This window comes from Bubalus kerabau, chromosome 11 (assembly GCF_029407905.1).
Source record: "Bubalus kerabau isolate K-KA32 ecotype Philippines breed swamp buffalo chromosome 11, PCC_UOA_SB_1v2, whole genome shotgun sequence".
Taxonomy (NCBI): domain Eukaryota; kingdom Metazoa; phylum Chordata; class Mammalia; order Artiodactyla; family Bovidae; genus Bubalus; species Bubalus kerabau.
This window is the reverse complement of record NC_073634.1, coordinates 53,196,490-53,209,356: the sequence shown is the minus strand read 5'-3', so window position 1 is coordinate 53,209,356 and position 12,867 is coordinate 53,196,490. Positions and strand designations below refer to the sequence as shown.

General features: G+C 39.1%; 1 protein-coding gene across 1 annotated transcript in view; it reads left to right on the top strand.

The window, feature by feature from the left end:
• DNAH6 (dynein axonemal heavy chain 6) overlaps window positions 1-12,867 on the top strand; it is a 279,939-nt gene that overhangs the window by 59,805 nt on the left and 207,267 nt on the right. Inside the window, exons 13-16 of the mRNA XM_055540370.1 lie at window positions 2,313-2,464; window positions 4,860-5,012; window positions 7,718-7,969; window positions 11,801-11,929. Of these exons, the coding sequence (XP_055396345.1) occupies window positions 2,313-2,464; window positions 4,860-5,012; window positions 7,718-7,969; window positions 11,801-11,929 (686 nt within the window). The remainder of the gene's footprint in view (window positions 1-2,312; window positions 2,465-4,859; window positions 5,013-7,717; window positions 7,970-11,800; window positions 11,930-12,867) is intronic.

Genomic DNA, 12,867 nt, shown 5'->3' with positions numbered 1-12,867 from the left:
CCACATCTATTATGTCTCCTGCATCGGCAGGGGAATTCTTTACCACAAGTGCCACCTGGGAAGCCCTAAGATATATTATAGTTTATTATACTTAATAATGGAGAAGGTAATGGCACCCCACTCCAGTACTCTTGCCTGGAAAATCCCATGGACAGAGGAGCCTGGCAGGCTGCAGTCCATGGGGTCGCTAGGAGTCGGACACGACTGAGCGACTTCACTTTCACTTTTCACTTTCATGCACTGGAGAAGGAAATGGCAACCCACTCCAGTGTTCTTGCCTGGAGAATCCCAGGGATGGGGGAGCCTGGTGGGCTGCCGTCTATGGGGTCACACAGAGTCGGACACGACTGAAGTGACTTAGCATAGCATACTTAATAAACGTCTGTTTAACCAAACTTTTAGCCAGACTGCCCTTTGTTTAGCCCCAGAAGATGATCAGAAGACAGACTCTGGCTTTCTGAAATAATCAGCCATATCTCACCACTAAATTTCTATAAAAGTCAGTGTCTACTAATATTTTCCATACTTGCTAAGCACTTATGATAGGTACTGTGCTGTCTCATCTAATCTATTTTATCTAATCCTCATAATTCTATATAGGCAAGTATTCTCATTTTACAAATAGGTAAGTGGAAATATAGAGATAAGGCAACGTCAAGATTACACAGTGAGTAAGTGGTTTAGAAATTGTTTCCCCTGACTTGAGAGTTTGTTATACAAACCATCCCTCCTCCATCTCAAGACAGAGCTCTTCTGTTGGCTTTACTCTTTTGTTTCCCTTTGAACATGGATAAAAGTCATTTAACTTTGAGTGATCTAAATTTATTTATGTATAAAATGAAAGTATTGGACTAAATTGGTGTTCCCCAAATTGGTATTCCTTGAACCACCATTCTGAAGGATATTACATGATACTATGAGAAAGACTCTGTGTTCAAATAAATTTGGAAAATACTAGACCAAGCAACATTATACAGCTTTCCTCACCAGGGGTTTTCTCAGATCATTTGATATCCTAATTTTTTCATTTCTCAAAAATAAACACATCAAAACCTTCTAAAATGAGTAGGACAGATAATTGTCATCCCTTTTTTTGTATCTTGAGGAAGGTGACGCTCAGAAAGATTAAGTAACTTAGCCAAAGCAACAGGTGGGTTAAAGACTTGGGCCTAGGTCTTCTAAGATTTGGTCTGATGTGTTCTTTATACTGTGTCAAACTGCCCCTTGTGTCCAGAACAGAAGGTGATGGAAATAAAAGCAGGGATCAACAACTTTTTCTCTTAGGGATGGTGGAAGAGGGTTAGAGAAGATCAGGAAACAGTAGGGAAAACAGTCTGACTCAAGTGGAGGGACCAACTGGAAATAAAGTTAGCTGAATTTTTAAAGACAAGGAGTTGTTTTGTATTATATGTGTATTAGTAAGAGTTGTTTTTGACCAATAGTATGATTTCAAGATAATCAGACTTCCACTGGTGATTTCCCAATCCAAATAGATTGCTGCTGCTGTTGCTGCTGCTAAGTTGCTTCAGTCGTGTCCGACTCTGTGCGACCCCATAGATGGCAGAGAAACTGGAGATAGGAAGATTATCAAAATGCAACTGCAGCATTGGCAGACAAAGTTGACAATGGTCTTAACTTTGATGTGGGGAGCAGGGTTGGCAGAGGTGTTGGGAAGAGGAATGGAAATAACTTTAGCTATGCCTGATCTCTTGAGTTTCAAACCTTCTCTGTTGTTAATATCCTTAAATACTTGGTAAAGAATCTGCCTGCAATGCAGGAGACACAAGAGATGCAGGTTTAATCCCTGGGTCGGGAAGATCCCCTGGCAGAGGAAATGGCAACCCATTCCAGTATTTTTGCCTGGAAAATCCCATGGACAGAGGAGCCTGGTAGGTTATAGTCCATGGGGTCACAAAGAATCAAATACAACTAAGGATGCATATTCATACATATTTTGAGGTACGATGTGGAAGAACCGTTAGATTAAGCCAACTTCAAACCAGTCTGATTCTAGAATCTACGCCATTATAGACTAGATTCTCTAATGCAATTACAAATTATTTTCATGAGCTATTCTTAGAAACAGCCAGAAAATATATTTACATTATGAAATGTTAGTTTCTTCATTACAAGAATAAAATATAAAGCACCATGAATTAACATTTTAAAATTATACAAGGTTCTCTACCTATGGATAGTTCATTTTAAATACATATGTAAGTGTATTAATGCAATGATTTTTGATGTATCTGTGTAATGGTCCTTTAAAATCTAATATATATTTTTTGCTGTATATGAATTATTCTATGTAGGTGTTAAGTTCTTTAGTGAACAACTGGAAAAATACCACAGACAGCACAAGGATGCAGTGGCTCTGAGACCCACCAGGAACGTAGGACTGCTGCTCATTGACACTAAGCAACTGAAAGAAAAACTAATTCCATCACCTTTGCGATGCTTGGAGGTAACTGTGAACAAGCAAAAATGTTAATTATGGTCTCTTAAACTATTTTATGATTTTTCTCCTGCAAATAGCCTATCTTTATTTTCTAGTATTGCAGCTATTTAAAATTAACTTAAGTCTATTCAACATCTTTAATTTGTAGGGAAAGTTCCATGTTTTTCTTTCTGTCCCAAGCATAGTCAATTTCAGGTGAGGGGGAAAAAAAAGTCCTTAAACTAGCCTCCTACATCCACTCCTTTTTCCTTTGTTGGAGCATTTCAAGATTTCCTCCAGAGGAGACATTGCTGTAACAGCTCAGGGTCCTAGTAGGAATGCTGGTTGATTCTAGGATACTGAGGTATCCTAGATACTGAGGTTTCCTGATCTCAAACTGTCCCTAAAGATCTGATTGTATTTTAGTGAGTGGTAGAGCTGAGGAGATTTGATTGCTTCTACAATAACTTTCAGGTCTTCCTTTAGTCATGAAGTGAAGTGAAGTGAAGTCGCTCAGTTGTGTCGGACTCTTTGCGACCCCATGGACTATAGCCTATCAGGCTCCTCCATCCATGGGATTCTCCAGGCAAGAATACTGGAGTGGGTTGCCATTTCCTTCTCCAGGGGATCTTCCCTACCCAGGGATCGAACCCAGGTCTCCCGCATTGTGGGCAGACGCTTTATCCTCTAAGCCACCAGGGAAGTCATATATATCATATATAAAGTCATATCCTTTAGTCATATATACAATCAAATACCACCACAAAGGAACTCCCCTCGTGGTTCAGTAGTTAAGACTTCATGTTCCAGTGCAAGGGGCCCAGGTTCAATCCCTGGTCAGGGAGCTAAGGTCGCACATGCATCACAGCCAAAAAACCCCCAAAAACGTAAAACAGAAACAATATTGTAACAGATTCAATAAAGACTCTAAAAAATACCTCTCGAGACACAATGGTATAGAACAGATTGGCAAACTCTGTCCCACAGGGTCATTCCAGCCTGCCACCTGTTTTGTACCATGACAGTTCGCTTATGTATTGCCTATGGTTGCTCCACAAGGGCAGAGCTGAGTGGTTGTAACAGAGACCGTATATCCTGAAAATCTAAAGTATTTACTATTTAGCCCTTACAGAAAACCTCTGCTGACCCCTGGTGCAGATGAAAGAAGACAGTGCTCTGTCTAAAAGGCTGCAGGCCTGAGTGCTAATATCTTTTCTGTCACTAATTAGCTGTATAGTATTGGACTCCTTTCTAGAGCTTTGCTGCTTCATCTGTTGAAAAAGAAAACAATAGAGAATTGAAGCAAAGTCAATTTCAGCAAACATTTCTGAGCACTATGAGTACTACTGTATACTAAGCCAAAAACAAAAAACAAACAAACAAAAAGAAAACACCCTCAAACTGGCTTCAGCAATCAGAAAATGTATGGATCTAAAAAGTCCAGAGGGTGGATGGGCATCAGGAAGGTGTGATCTAGTGACTCAGTGGTTACTAAAGACCTGATTTTTTCCATTCACTGTGTGCCAGCTTCCTTCTGATGTGCCAGCTTCATCCTAAAGCTCATATACCCTCACTTTTCTGAAATGGTAGTCAAAGGCTCCATAGGATAATTATTTCCTTATTCATGTCCAGAGAGAGAGAGAGAGATCTCTCAGCCTTAAACAAAAGTCTTGGGTTTCTACTTAATTGGACCAGCTAATGTCAGAGATTCACTCTAATCCAATCACACTAGCCAAAGAAAGCCATGCTCGTTTTACCTTAAGACCAATCAGACTCAATCTTTGTTTGTGAAGGAGAGATCACCTTCCTCCAAATCAGTACTCCCACCCAACATGAAAGATACTGGGGCTGGTACCACAATGTTCACTATACAGCACAAAGTAACAGAAAGGGTACTTATAAAATGTCAGACCATTTAGGCAGATTTTTTTTTAAATTATTTATTTATTTGGCTGCATCTGGTCTTAGTTGCAACATATGAGATCTTGGTTGAGTCACGTGGGATCTTTCCTTGTGGCACACAAAGTCTCTAGTTGTGGCATATGAGCTCGCTAATTTGTGGTGCACAGACTCCAGAGCGCACAGGCTTCAGCAGTGGTGGCGCTCGAGCTTAGTGGGATCTTAGTTCCCCAGCCAGGGATCAAATCCATTTTCCCAGCATTACAAAACATATTTTTAACCACTGGACCACTAAAGAAGTCCCTAGGTAAACTTTTTAATAACTTGTGCAATCTAACTTATTCTGGAAATAATCTTCAAAACTAATCCTGTTGTTTCAGTGTGGGAAAAAAAAGCATTTTCATATACTGCTGCTTTCATTACCTGATGATTTAACAGACATTTAGTTAGACTTTATCTAAAATATATAATAAAGTAGAAATACTCAAGTGGTTACGATTCACAGTTCCTTCTTCTTTCCTAGGTGCTGAATTATATGCTTCCTCGTCTAAGCAAGAAAAAAGTGGATGCCATCATCTCTGAGGCACAAGATGCAGAATACAAGCTTGAATTTGTCCCAACTACTACCATAGAATATGTTAACAGCTTAGTATTTCTTGACGAAATTCAGGAAAGGGTGAGTTGATTCTTGTGTAACTCACTATTCAAAACCTTGTGGGAAGGAAGGCAAATAAGAGAAACTGAGGGACTGAAGGTCAAGATACAGCTGTCAGAATATCAGAAACACTTTCAGGCAAAGGAAGTGGATGGCTTACCTCACAGTAGTAATGGCAGCTAACATTGATCACTACTAGTCAGGCATGTACTACATTTTCTACGTATGTTACATTTTTTATCCTTACAAAAGCTTAAGAAGTATTGTTTAGTCGTTCAGTCGTGTCTGACTCTTTGCGACCCCATGGACTGCAGCATGCCAGGCCTCCTTGTCCTTCACCATCTCCCAGAGTTTGCTCAAATTCATGTCCATTGAGTCAATGATGCTATCCAACCTCTCCTATCGCGTCCTCTGTCGTCCCCTTCTCCTTCTGCCTTCAATCTTTCCTAGCATCAGGGTCTTTTCTGATGAGTTGACTCTTCACATCAGGTGACTAAATTTTAGATCTTCAGCTTCAGCATCAGTCCTTCCAATGAATATTCAGGATTGATTTCCTTTAGGATTGACTGGTTTGATCGCCTTGCAGTCCAAGGGACTCTCAAGAGTCTTCTCCAACACCACAGTTCAAAACATCAATTCTTCAGTCCTCAGCCTTCTTGATGATCCAACTCTCACATTCATACATGACTACTGGAAAAACCATAGCTTTAACTATACAGACCTTTGTCAGCAAAGTAATGTCTCTGCTTTTTAATACTCTGTCTAGGTTTGTCATAACTTTTCTTCTATATAGAAGAAAGGAGCAAGAGTCTTTTAATTTCATGGCTGCAGTCACCAGAAAGAAGTATAGATAATTTTTATTCTTATTCTGCAGATAAGCAAATGAGGACCAAAATAGGTCATTGTGTCCAAGATCACAGACCTATATGCAGTACATCTGGAATTCAAATTTGTGTCTCTGACAACAAAGCCAGTGCTCTCAACCCCAGTTTATTGCATTTCTTATTTGTAATGAATGATAATACAGTAAGTCCCCTAAATTCAAATGAGTTCTGTTCTGAGATTGCGTTTGTAACTCCCATTGTTTCCTAAGTCCAACCAAGTGAGCCTAGGTACCCAACTAACACAATCAGCTATATAGTACTATACTTTAATAGGTTTATAATACTTTTCACACAAATAATGCATTAAAAAAAAACAAAGAAAACATTTTTAATCTTACAATACAGTACCTTGAAAAGTGCAGTACAACAGCTGGCATATAGGAACTGGCATCAAGCAAACAGGCAAGAAGAGTCTCTATATCTGCTGTTGTCTCCCTAACCCACTTGCCTACTTAAGCTAGTTTAACTTGGGTTTCTTTCATTCCTGCTAGTAAGTTTCCTGACTATTATGCAAGTATAGATTAAGAAGGATCATGACTTCCATTATAACTAATATCTAGATTACAATTCTACAGTGAATCCCTTACATGCAAACTTTCAACTTGCATTTTTCAAAGATGTGAATGTGCGTTTGCATGTCCAATCACGGTAAGTTAGTTCACATGTGTGGCATACATTGTCACATGTGTGCATCCTCTATAAGTTTTTTGTGTACTTTACTGTACCATACTGTACAGAGTACAGTTGTGTAGTATTGCCAGGGTGATTGGGATGCAGCTCAAGGTTGAGAACCATCTCTCTAAAGCCTCTCCACAGTTTTCTTCTCCTGTTTAGGACCTGTTTTGTTACCCCATGAAAGCAAATGGCCTCTGCCCACAGATACAGTCTAACTCTTCCCAAGGTCAAGAGAAAGGTCAGACTGAGCTGGATTCACTCTGTCCCAATTTGATGCTCCCTGGTTAAGTTGTCACCAGGAAGTGGGTCAAGTTATAGAACTTGGATGCTTCCTCTATCACCTTGTGGCAGAGTGGTGGCAAGGAGGGTTCCCTTCAAACTTGGGAGACCTTGCCAGAAAATTAGGAAAGACACTGTGCACTGAGGCAAGGGCATCAGAGCAGAGATGTTTAAGAGTCAGTAATAGTGGTAGTAAAAGCCTTTATTAGAGGGTAGCACGATGCTCACCATCAATCAGGGTTCTGAATCTACACAGAGAGGTACATGGTCCGCACACCTCAGGGGCTTCCCTGGGACAGTCACTGCTCAGCACACGTGCCTGGAATCTCAGATGTTACAGTTGAGCATCCTCACAGCACCTGCCATCTCTGAAAACTTTAAATATTGGCACTGTTTAATCTGAGGCTTACCAGGTGGTGCTTGTGCACCTGCTTCCCAAGGCAGGAGACATAAGAGATGCGGGTTTGATCTCTGGGTTGGGAAGATCCTGTGGAGGAGGAAATGGCACCCACTCTAGGATTCTTACCTGGAAAACTCCATGGACAGAGGAGCCTGGTGGGCTGCAGTCTAAGGAGTTGCAAAAGGGTCAGACATGACTAAAGCGACTGAGCACTACTATTTAATTTACTAGAGAACAAGAGAGAGAAAAAGTAAATATTAACTGTGCTCAGTTCTGAACGGTTACCTCCTAGGCCTCATTGTCTACACCGTAGTAATGACTGCATTTGTCATCCAGCCAGCTCCAGCCAGTTTGATCTGCATTAAATGCACTCCTCTGTGAGCTGGCTCTTTACAGCGTGGTGCACAGCCACTGTCTCCTATCAGTCACTCTTAACAGGTGTAACAGGACACTGATTTATTTAATGAGCAACTCATGTTTCCATTTAGATCGAAAGCCTTGAAGATGAAGGGAATGTTGTGGTTCAGATGTACAAGCTCATTGAACAGTATCAGGTTCCCACACCTCCTGAAGACTTTGCCGTTTTTGCAACTATGAAGCCATCCATTGTTGCTGTTCGGAATGCCATTGATAAATCTGTGGGTGACAGAGAAACAAGCATTAAGCAATTTTGTCTGCATTTGGGTAGAGATCTTGAAGATCTAAGCAATGAAGTGAATGAAGTAAAGATGCTGGCACAGGTAAGCTGAAGCAGAATTTTTAAAATGATCTATATAAAGGCTATTACATTTTAACAAACCGTTTAGAAAGCATATTTCATTTTAATCTGGTTTAACTTTCATTTTGTTTATGCTTCATTCTAATCAATTAACAATGTCTTTGAGCAGCTACTGAAAATTGAAAGTGTTTCTGAACCTCTCTGAGGTACTGAATAAATTCCAGGCCACTGCAACTAACGGATGTATGTATTGCTTTAGTACTAATGATCAAAAGTACAAAATGGAATATTACTCAGCTATAAAAAGGAATACATTTGAGTCAGTTCTAATGAGGTGGGTGAAACTGGAGCCTATTACGCAGCGTCAAGTCAGAAAGAGAAGGACAAATACTGTATATTAATGCATTTATATGAAATTTAGAAAGACATAACAATGATCCTATATGCAGGGCAGCAAAGGAGACACAGATGTAAAGAACAAACTTATTTGGACTCAGTGGGAAAAAGCAAAGGTGGGATGATTTGAGAAAATAGCATTGAAACATATACATTCAGTTCAGTTCAGTTCAGTTGCTCAGTCATGTCCAACTCTTTGCGACCTCATGGACTGCTTCCCTGTCCATCATCAGGCTTCCCAGTCCATCACCAACTCCTGAAGCTTGCTAAAACTCATGTCCATTGAGTTTGTGATGTCATCCAGCCATCTTATCCTCTGTCATCCCCTTTTCCTCTCTCCTTCAATCTTTCCCAGCATTATGGTCTTTTCAAATGAGTCAGTTCTTTGTGTCAGGTGGCCAAAGTATTGAACCTTCATATTCAGCAAAAGTCCTTCCAATGAATATTCAGGACTGATTTCCTTTAGGATGGACTGGTTATATCTCCTTGCAGTCCAAGGGACTCTTCAAGAGTCTTATCCAGCACCACAGTTCAAAAGCATCAGTTCTTCAATGCTCAGCTTTCTTTATGGTCCAACTCTCACATCCATACATGACTACTGGAAAAACTGTAGCTTTGACTAGATAGACCTTTGTTGGCAAAGTAATGTCTCTGCTTTTTCATATACTGTCTAGGTTGGCCATAGCTTTTCTTCCAAGGAGCAAGCATGTTTTAATTTCATGGCTGTAGTCACCGTCTGCAGTGATTTTGGAGCCCAATAAAATAAAGTGTATCACTGTTTCCATTGTTTCCCCATCTATTTGCCATGAAGGGATGGGACCTAATGCCATGATCTTTGTTTTTTGAATGATGAATTTTAAACCAGCTTTTTAATTCTCCTCTTTCACTTTCATCAAGAGGTTCTTTAGATTCTCTTCACTTTCTGACATGAGTGATGTCATCTGCATATCTGACGTTATTGATATTTCTCTAGGCAATCTTGATTTCAGCTTGCACTTTATCCAGCCTAGCATTTCTCATGATGTACTCTGCATATAAGTTAAATAAGCAGGGTGACAATATACAGCCTTGGTGTACTCTTTTCCCATGTATATTACTATATGTAAAATAGAAGACCAGTGCAAGTTTGATGCATGAAGCAGGGCACCCAAAGTTGGTGCTCTGGTACAACCTAGAGGGATGGGGTGGGGAGGGAAGTGGGAGGGGCTTCAGAATAGGGGGACACATATATACCCATGACTGATTCATGTTGATACATGGCAAAAACCATCACAAAATTGTAAAGTAATTATCTTCCAATTAAATAAAAAAAATTTTAAAGTCTATGGTCAAATCAGAAAAAAAGTGGGAAAAACTCAGTTCAATAGTAGTGAATTCTCTTTTTCCTAGCTTCTATTTATTATTATTATTTTTTTTTTTTTTTTTTATACTAAACAGGCCCGACCCTGCTTAGCTTCCGAGATCAGACGAGATCGGGCGCCTTCAGGCCGATACGGCCGGAGACTATTATTTTTAAATTAGTGTTTTTACATCCTATTAGCATATTTTATAGCTATTGTCACAATATTAGAGTTTTCTTAGTCACATGTTAGAAAATTCCCTCTTAGAAAGAGGCAGAGTATAAATTAATAAGTGATAAAGAATGTTTGATTAACTTGCATCAATTTTACTATCCTAAAGATATAAAAGGAATTTTTAAGAACTTATAATAGACATCTTTTTTTTTCACTATCTTACTTACTTTATTTTTTTAATATAAATGTATTTATTTTAATTGGAGGCTAATTACTTTAAAATATTGTATTGGTTTTGCCATACGTTGACATGAATCCACCACAGGTGTACATGTGTTCCCCATCCTGAACCCTCCTCCCACCTCCCTCCCCATCCCATCTCTCTGGGTCATCCCAGTGCACCAGCCCCAAGCATCCTGTATCATGCATCAAAACTGGACTGGCGATTTGTTTCACATATGATAATATACATGTTTCCATGCCATAGAATAGACATCTGGATAATTCTTAACTGAAGCAAACATGAAAATAGATCATATAATAATGATCTACTCTTTAATTATTAACATTGACTAAATCCTATCTCAAAAGTTTAAAGCAATACAAAGTGAAGTGAAAGTGAAAGTTGCTCAGTTGTGTCTGACTCTTTGTGACCCCATGGACTATAGAGTCCATGGAATTCTCCAGGCCAGAATACTGCAGTGGGTAGCCGTTCCCTTCTCCAGGGGATCTTCCCAACCCAGGGGTCGAACCCAGGTCTCCCACATTGCAGACGGATTCTTTACCAGCTGAGCCACTAGGGAAGCCCAAAACCATATAACTGCTACTGCTGCTAAGTCGCTTCAGTCGTGTCCAACTCTGTGCAACCCCATAGATGGCAGCCCACCAGGCTCCCCCGTCCCTGGGATTCTCCAGGCAAGAACACTGGAGTGGGTTGCCATTTCCTTCTCCAATGCATGAAAGTGAAAAGTTAAAGTGAAATCCCTCAGTCGTGTCTGACTCTTAGTGACCCCATGGACTGCAGCCTACCAGGGTCCTCCATCAATGGGATTTTCCAAGCAAGAGTACTGGAGTGGGGTGCCATTGCCCTCTCCGAAAACCATATAAACTTATTATCAAATCAGAAAAAAATGGGAAAAACTCAGTGTCCTTCAACAGAATAATAAAATGTGTTGAGATACTTCCACTCAAAGGAATACAATACCGATATTTATATGTGTTGACATGGCTAAACATTTATTGTGTACTTATTATATGTAAACTTTTAGTCTAAAGGATTTTGCATTGCTTTTACTTTTGTACTGAAGTATTTTTGTATTTTGCAAGAGAAAGCTGTACATAACTGTAATAACTGCACAACTCAGTGAGTTCTCAGAAAGTGAACACATCCATATGTCTACTGCTCAAGTCAAGAGCTATTGCTCTTTGTATCCTTAGGGTGCCCTCTAGTCACTAACCTTTCCTTCCTTTCCAAAAGCAACCACTACCCTGAATTCTAAAGCCATAAATTGCTTTTGCCTATTTATGAACTTTAATCAAATAGAGTCCTACCTTTGTTGTAAATTATAATCATTCCTTTACTGTAAAATGATAAATTTCCTTATAGTCCCTTCATTCTTTTCCATATTGCATTCACCCCTCCTTAACTGAAGTTTTGTTAGTTGGGAAAAAAATGTAATATAGGAAAGAAGATGAAGGAAAATGCATTAGGTACTCCTTAAAAATATTATCCCCATAGTACTTCCTTATACATTTCTGTACTTTTTACAATGTATCTGAATTGTTTTAAAATTCAAGAAAAGCAACCATTTTCATATATTTTCTAAAAATTAGAGTGAAAAGGGAATTAGCAAAAATATGTTTTGAAAATGTTTATTCATGTAATTTGATGGCATACATCAAAAAGTAGGAATGACTAATCAAATGCTATCTTAATTTTACAGGATCCACAGATTTTGGACATTAATGCTGACCAAGAGAAAATAAAGGTCATGTTGAATGAGCTGCTGTTAGTTCTGGATGATCTTCAAAAACGTGCATTTCAATATAAATCCTATCAGAAGAATTTTAAGGTAATGACAGCGCTACACATCTGTTCCTAAATATAGAACTATAAAATATATCTTTGTGTATACACAGAAGTGACATTGATGCACAATCATTTTTAATATTGCTCAATGCTTAGACACCTATGTGCTAGTCACTGTACTGGAATAATCTGAAATACAAAATATGGTATATTCTCTGCCTTTAAAGTGTTTAAAGATTAGGACACATGAGAGACAAAGTATCTTTCTTTATTAAAAAGTAATTGTGAATTATAGACAAATACTCAGACCAGGACCTGTAGTTTCTATGTCAAAATGCATGTGGATTTTTAAATGTAATCAATTGAAACCCCTTGATTCTTTATTAATATTCTAGCTTCTTTTACATTCATTCATGTGTATATTGGAATCAGCGAACTAAAATGGACTGGAATGGGTGAATTTAACTCAGATGACCATTATATCTACTACTGCGGGCAGGAATCCCTTAGAAGAAATGGAGTAGCCATCATGGTCAACAAAAGAGTCTGATATGCAGTACTTGGATGCAGTCTCAAAAACGAAAGAATGATCTCTGTTCATTTCCAAGGCAAACCATTCAATATCACAGTAATCCAAGTCTATGTCCAACCAGTAACGCTGAAGAAGCTGAAGTTAAATGGCTATGAAGACCTACAAGGTCTTTTAGAACTAACACCGAAAAAAGATGTCCTTTTCATTATAGGGGACTGGAATGCAAAAGTAGGAAGTCAAGAAACACCTGGAGTAACAGGCAAATTTGGCCTTGGAATACGGAATGAAACAGGGCAAAAACTAATAGAGTTTTGCCAAGAGAACGCACTGGTCGTAGCAAACACCCTCTTCCAACAACACAAGAAAGGACTCTATACATGGACATCACCAGATGGTCAACACCAAAATCAGATTGATTATATTCTTTGCAGCCAAAGATGAAGAAGCTC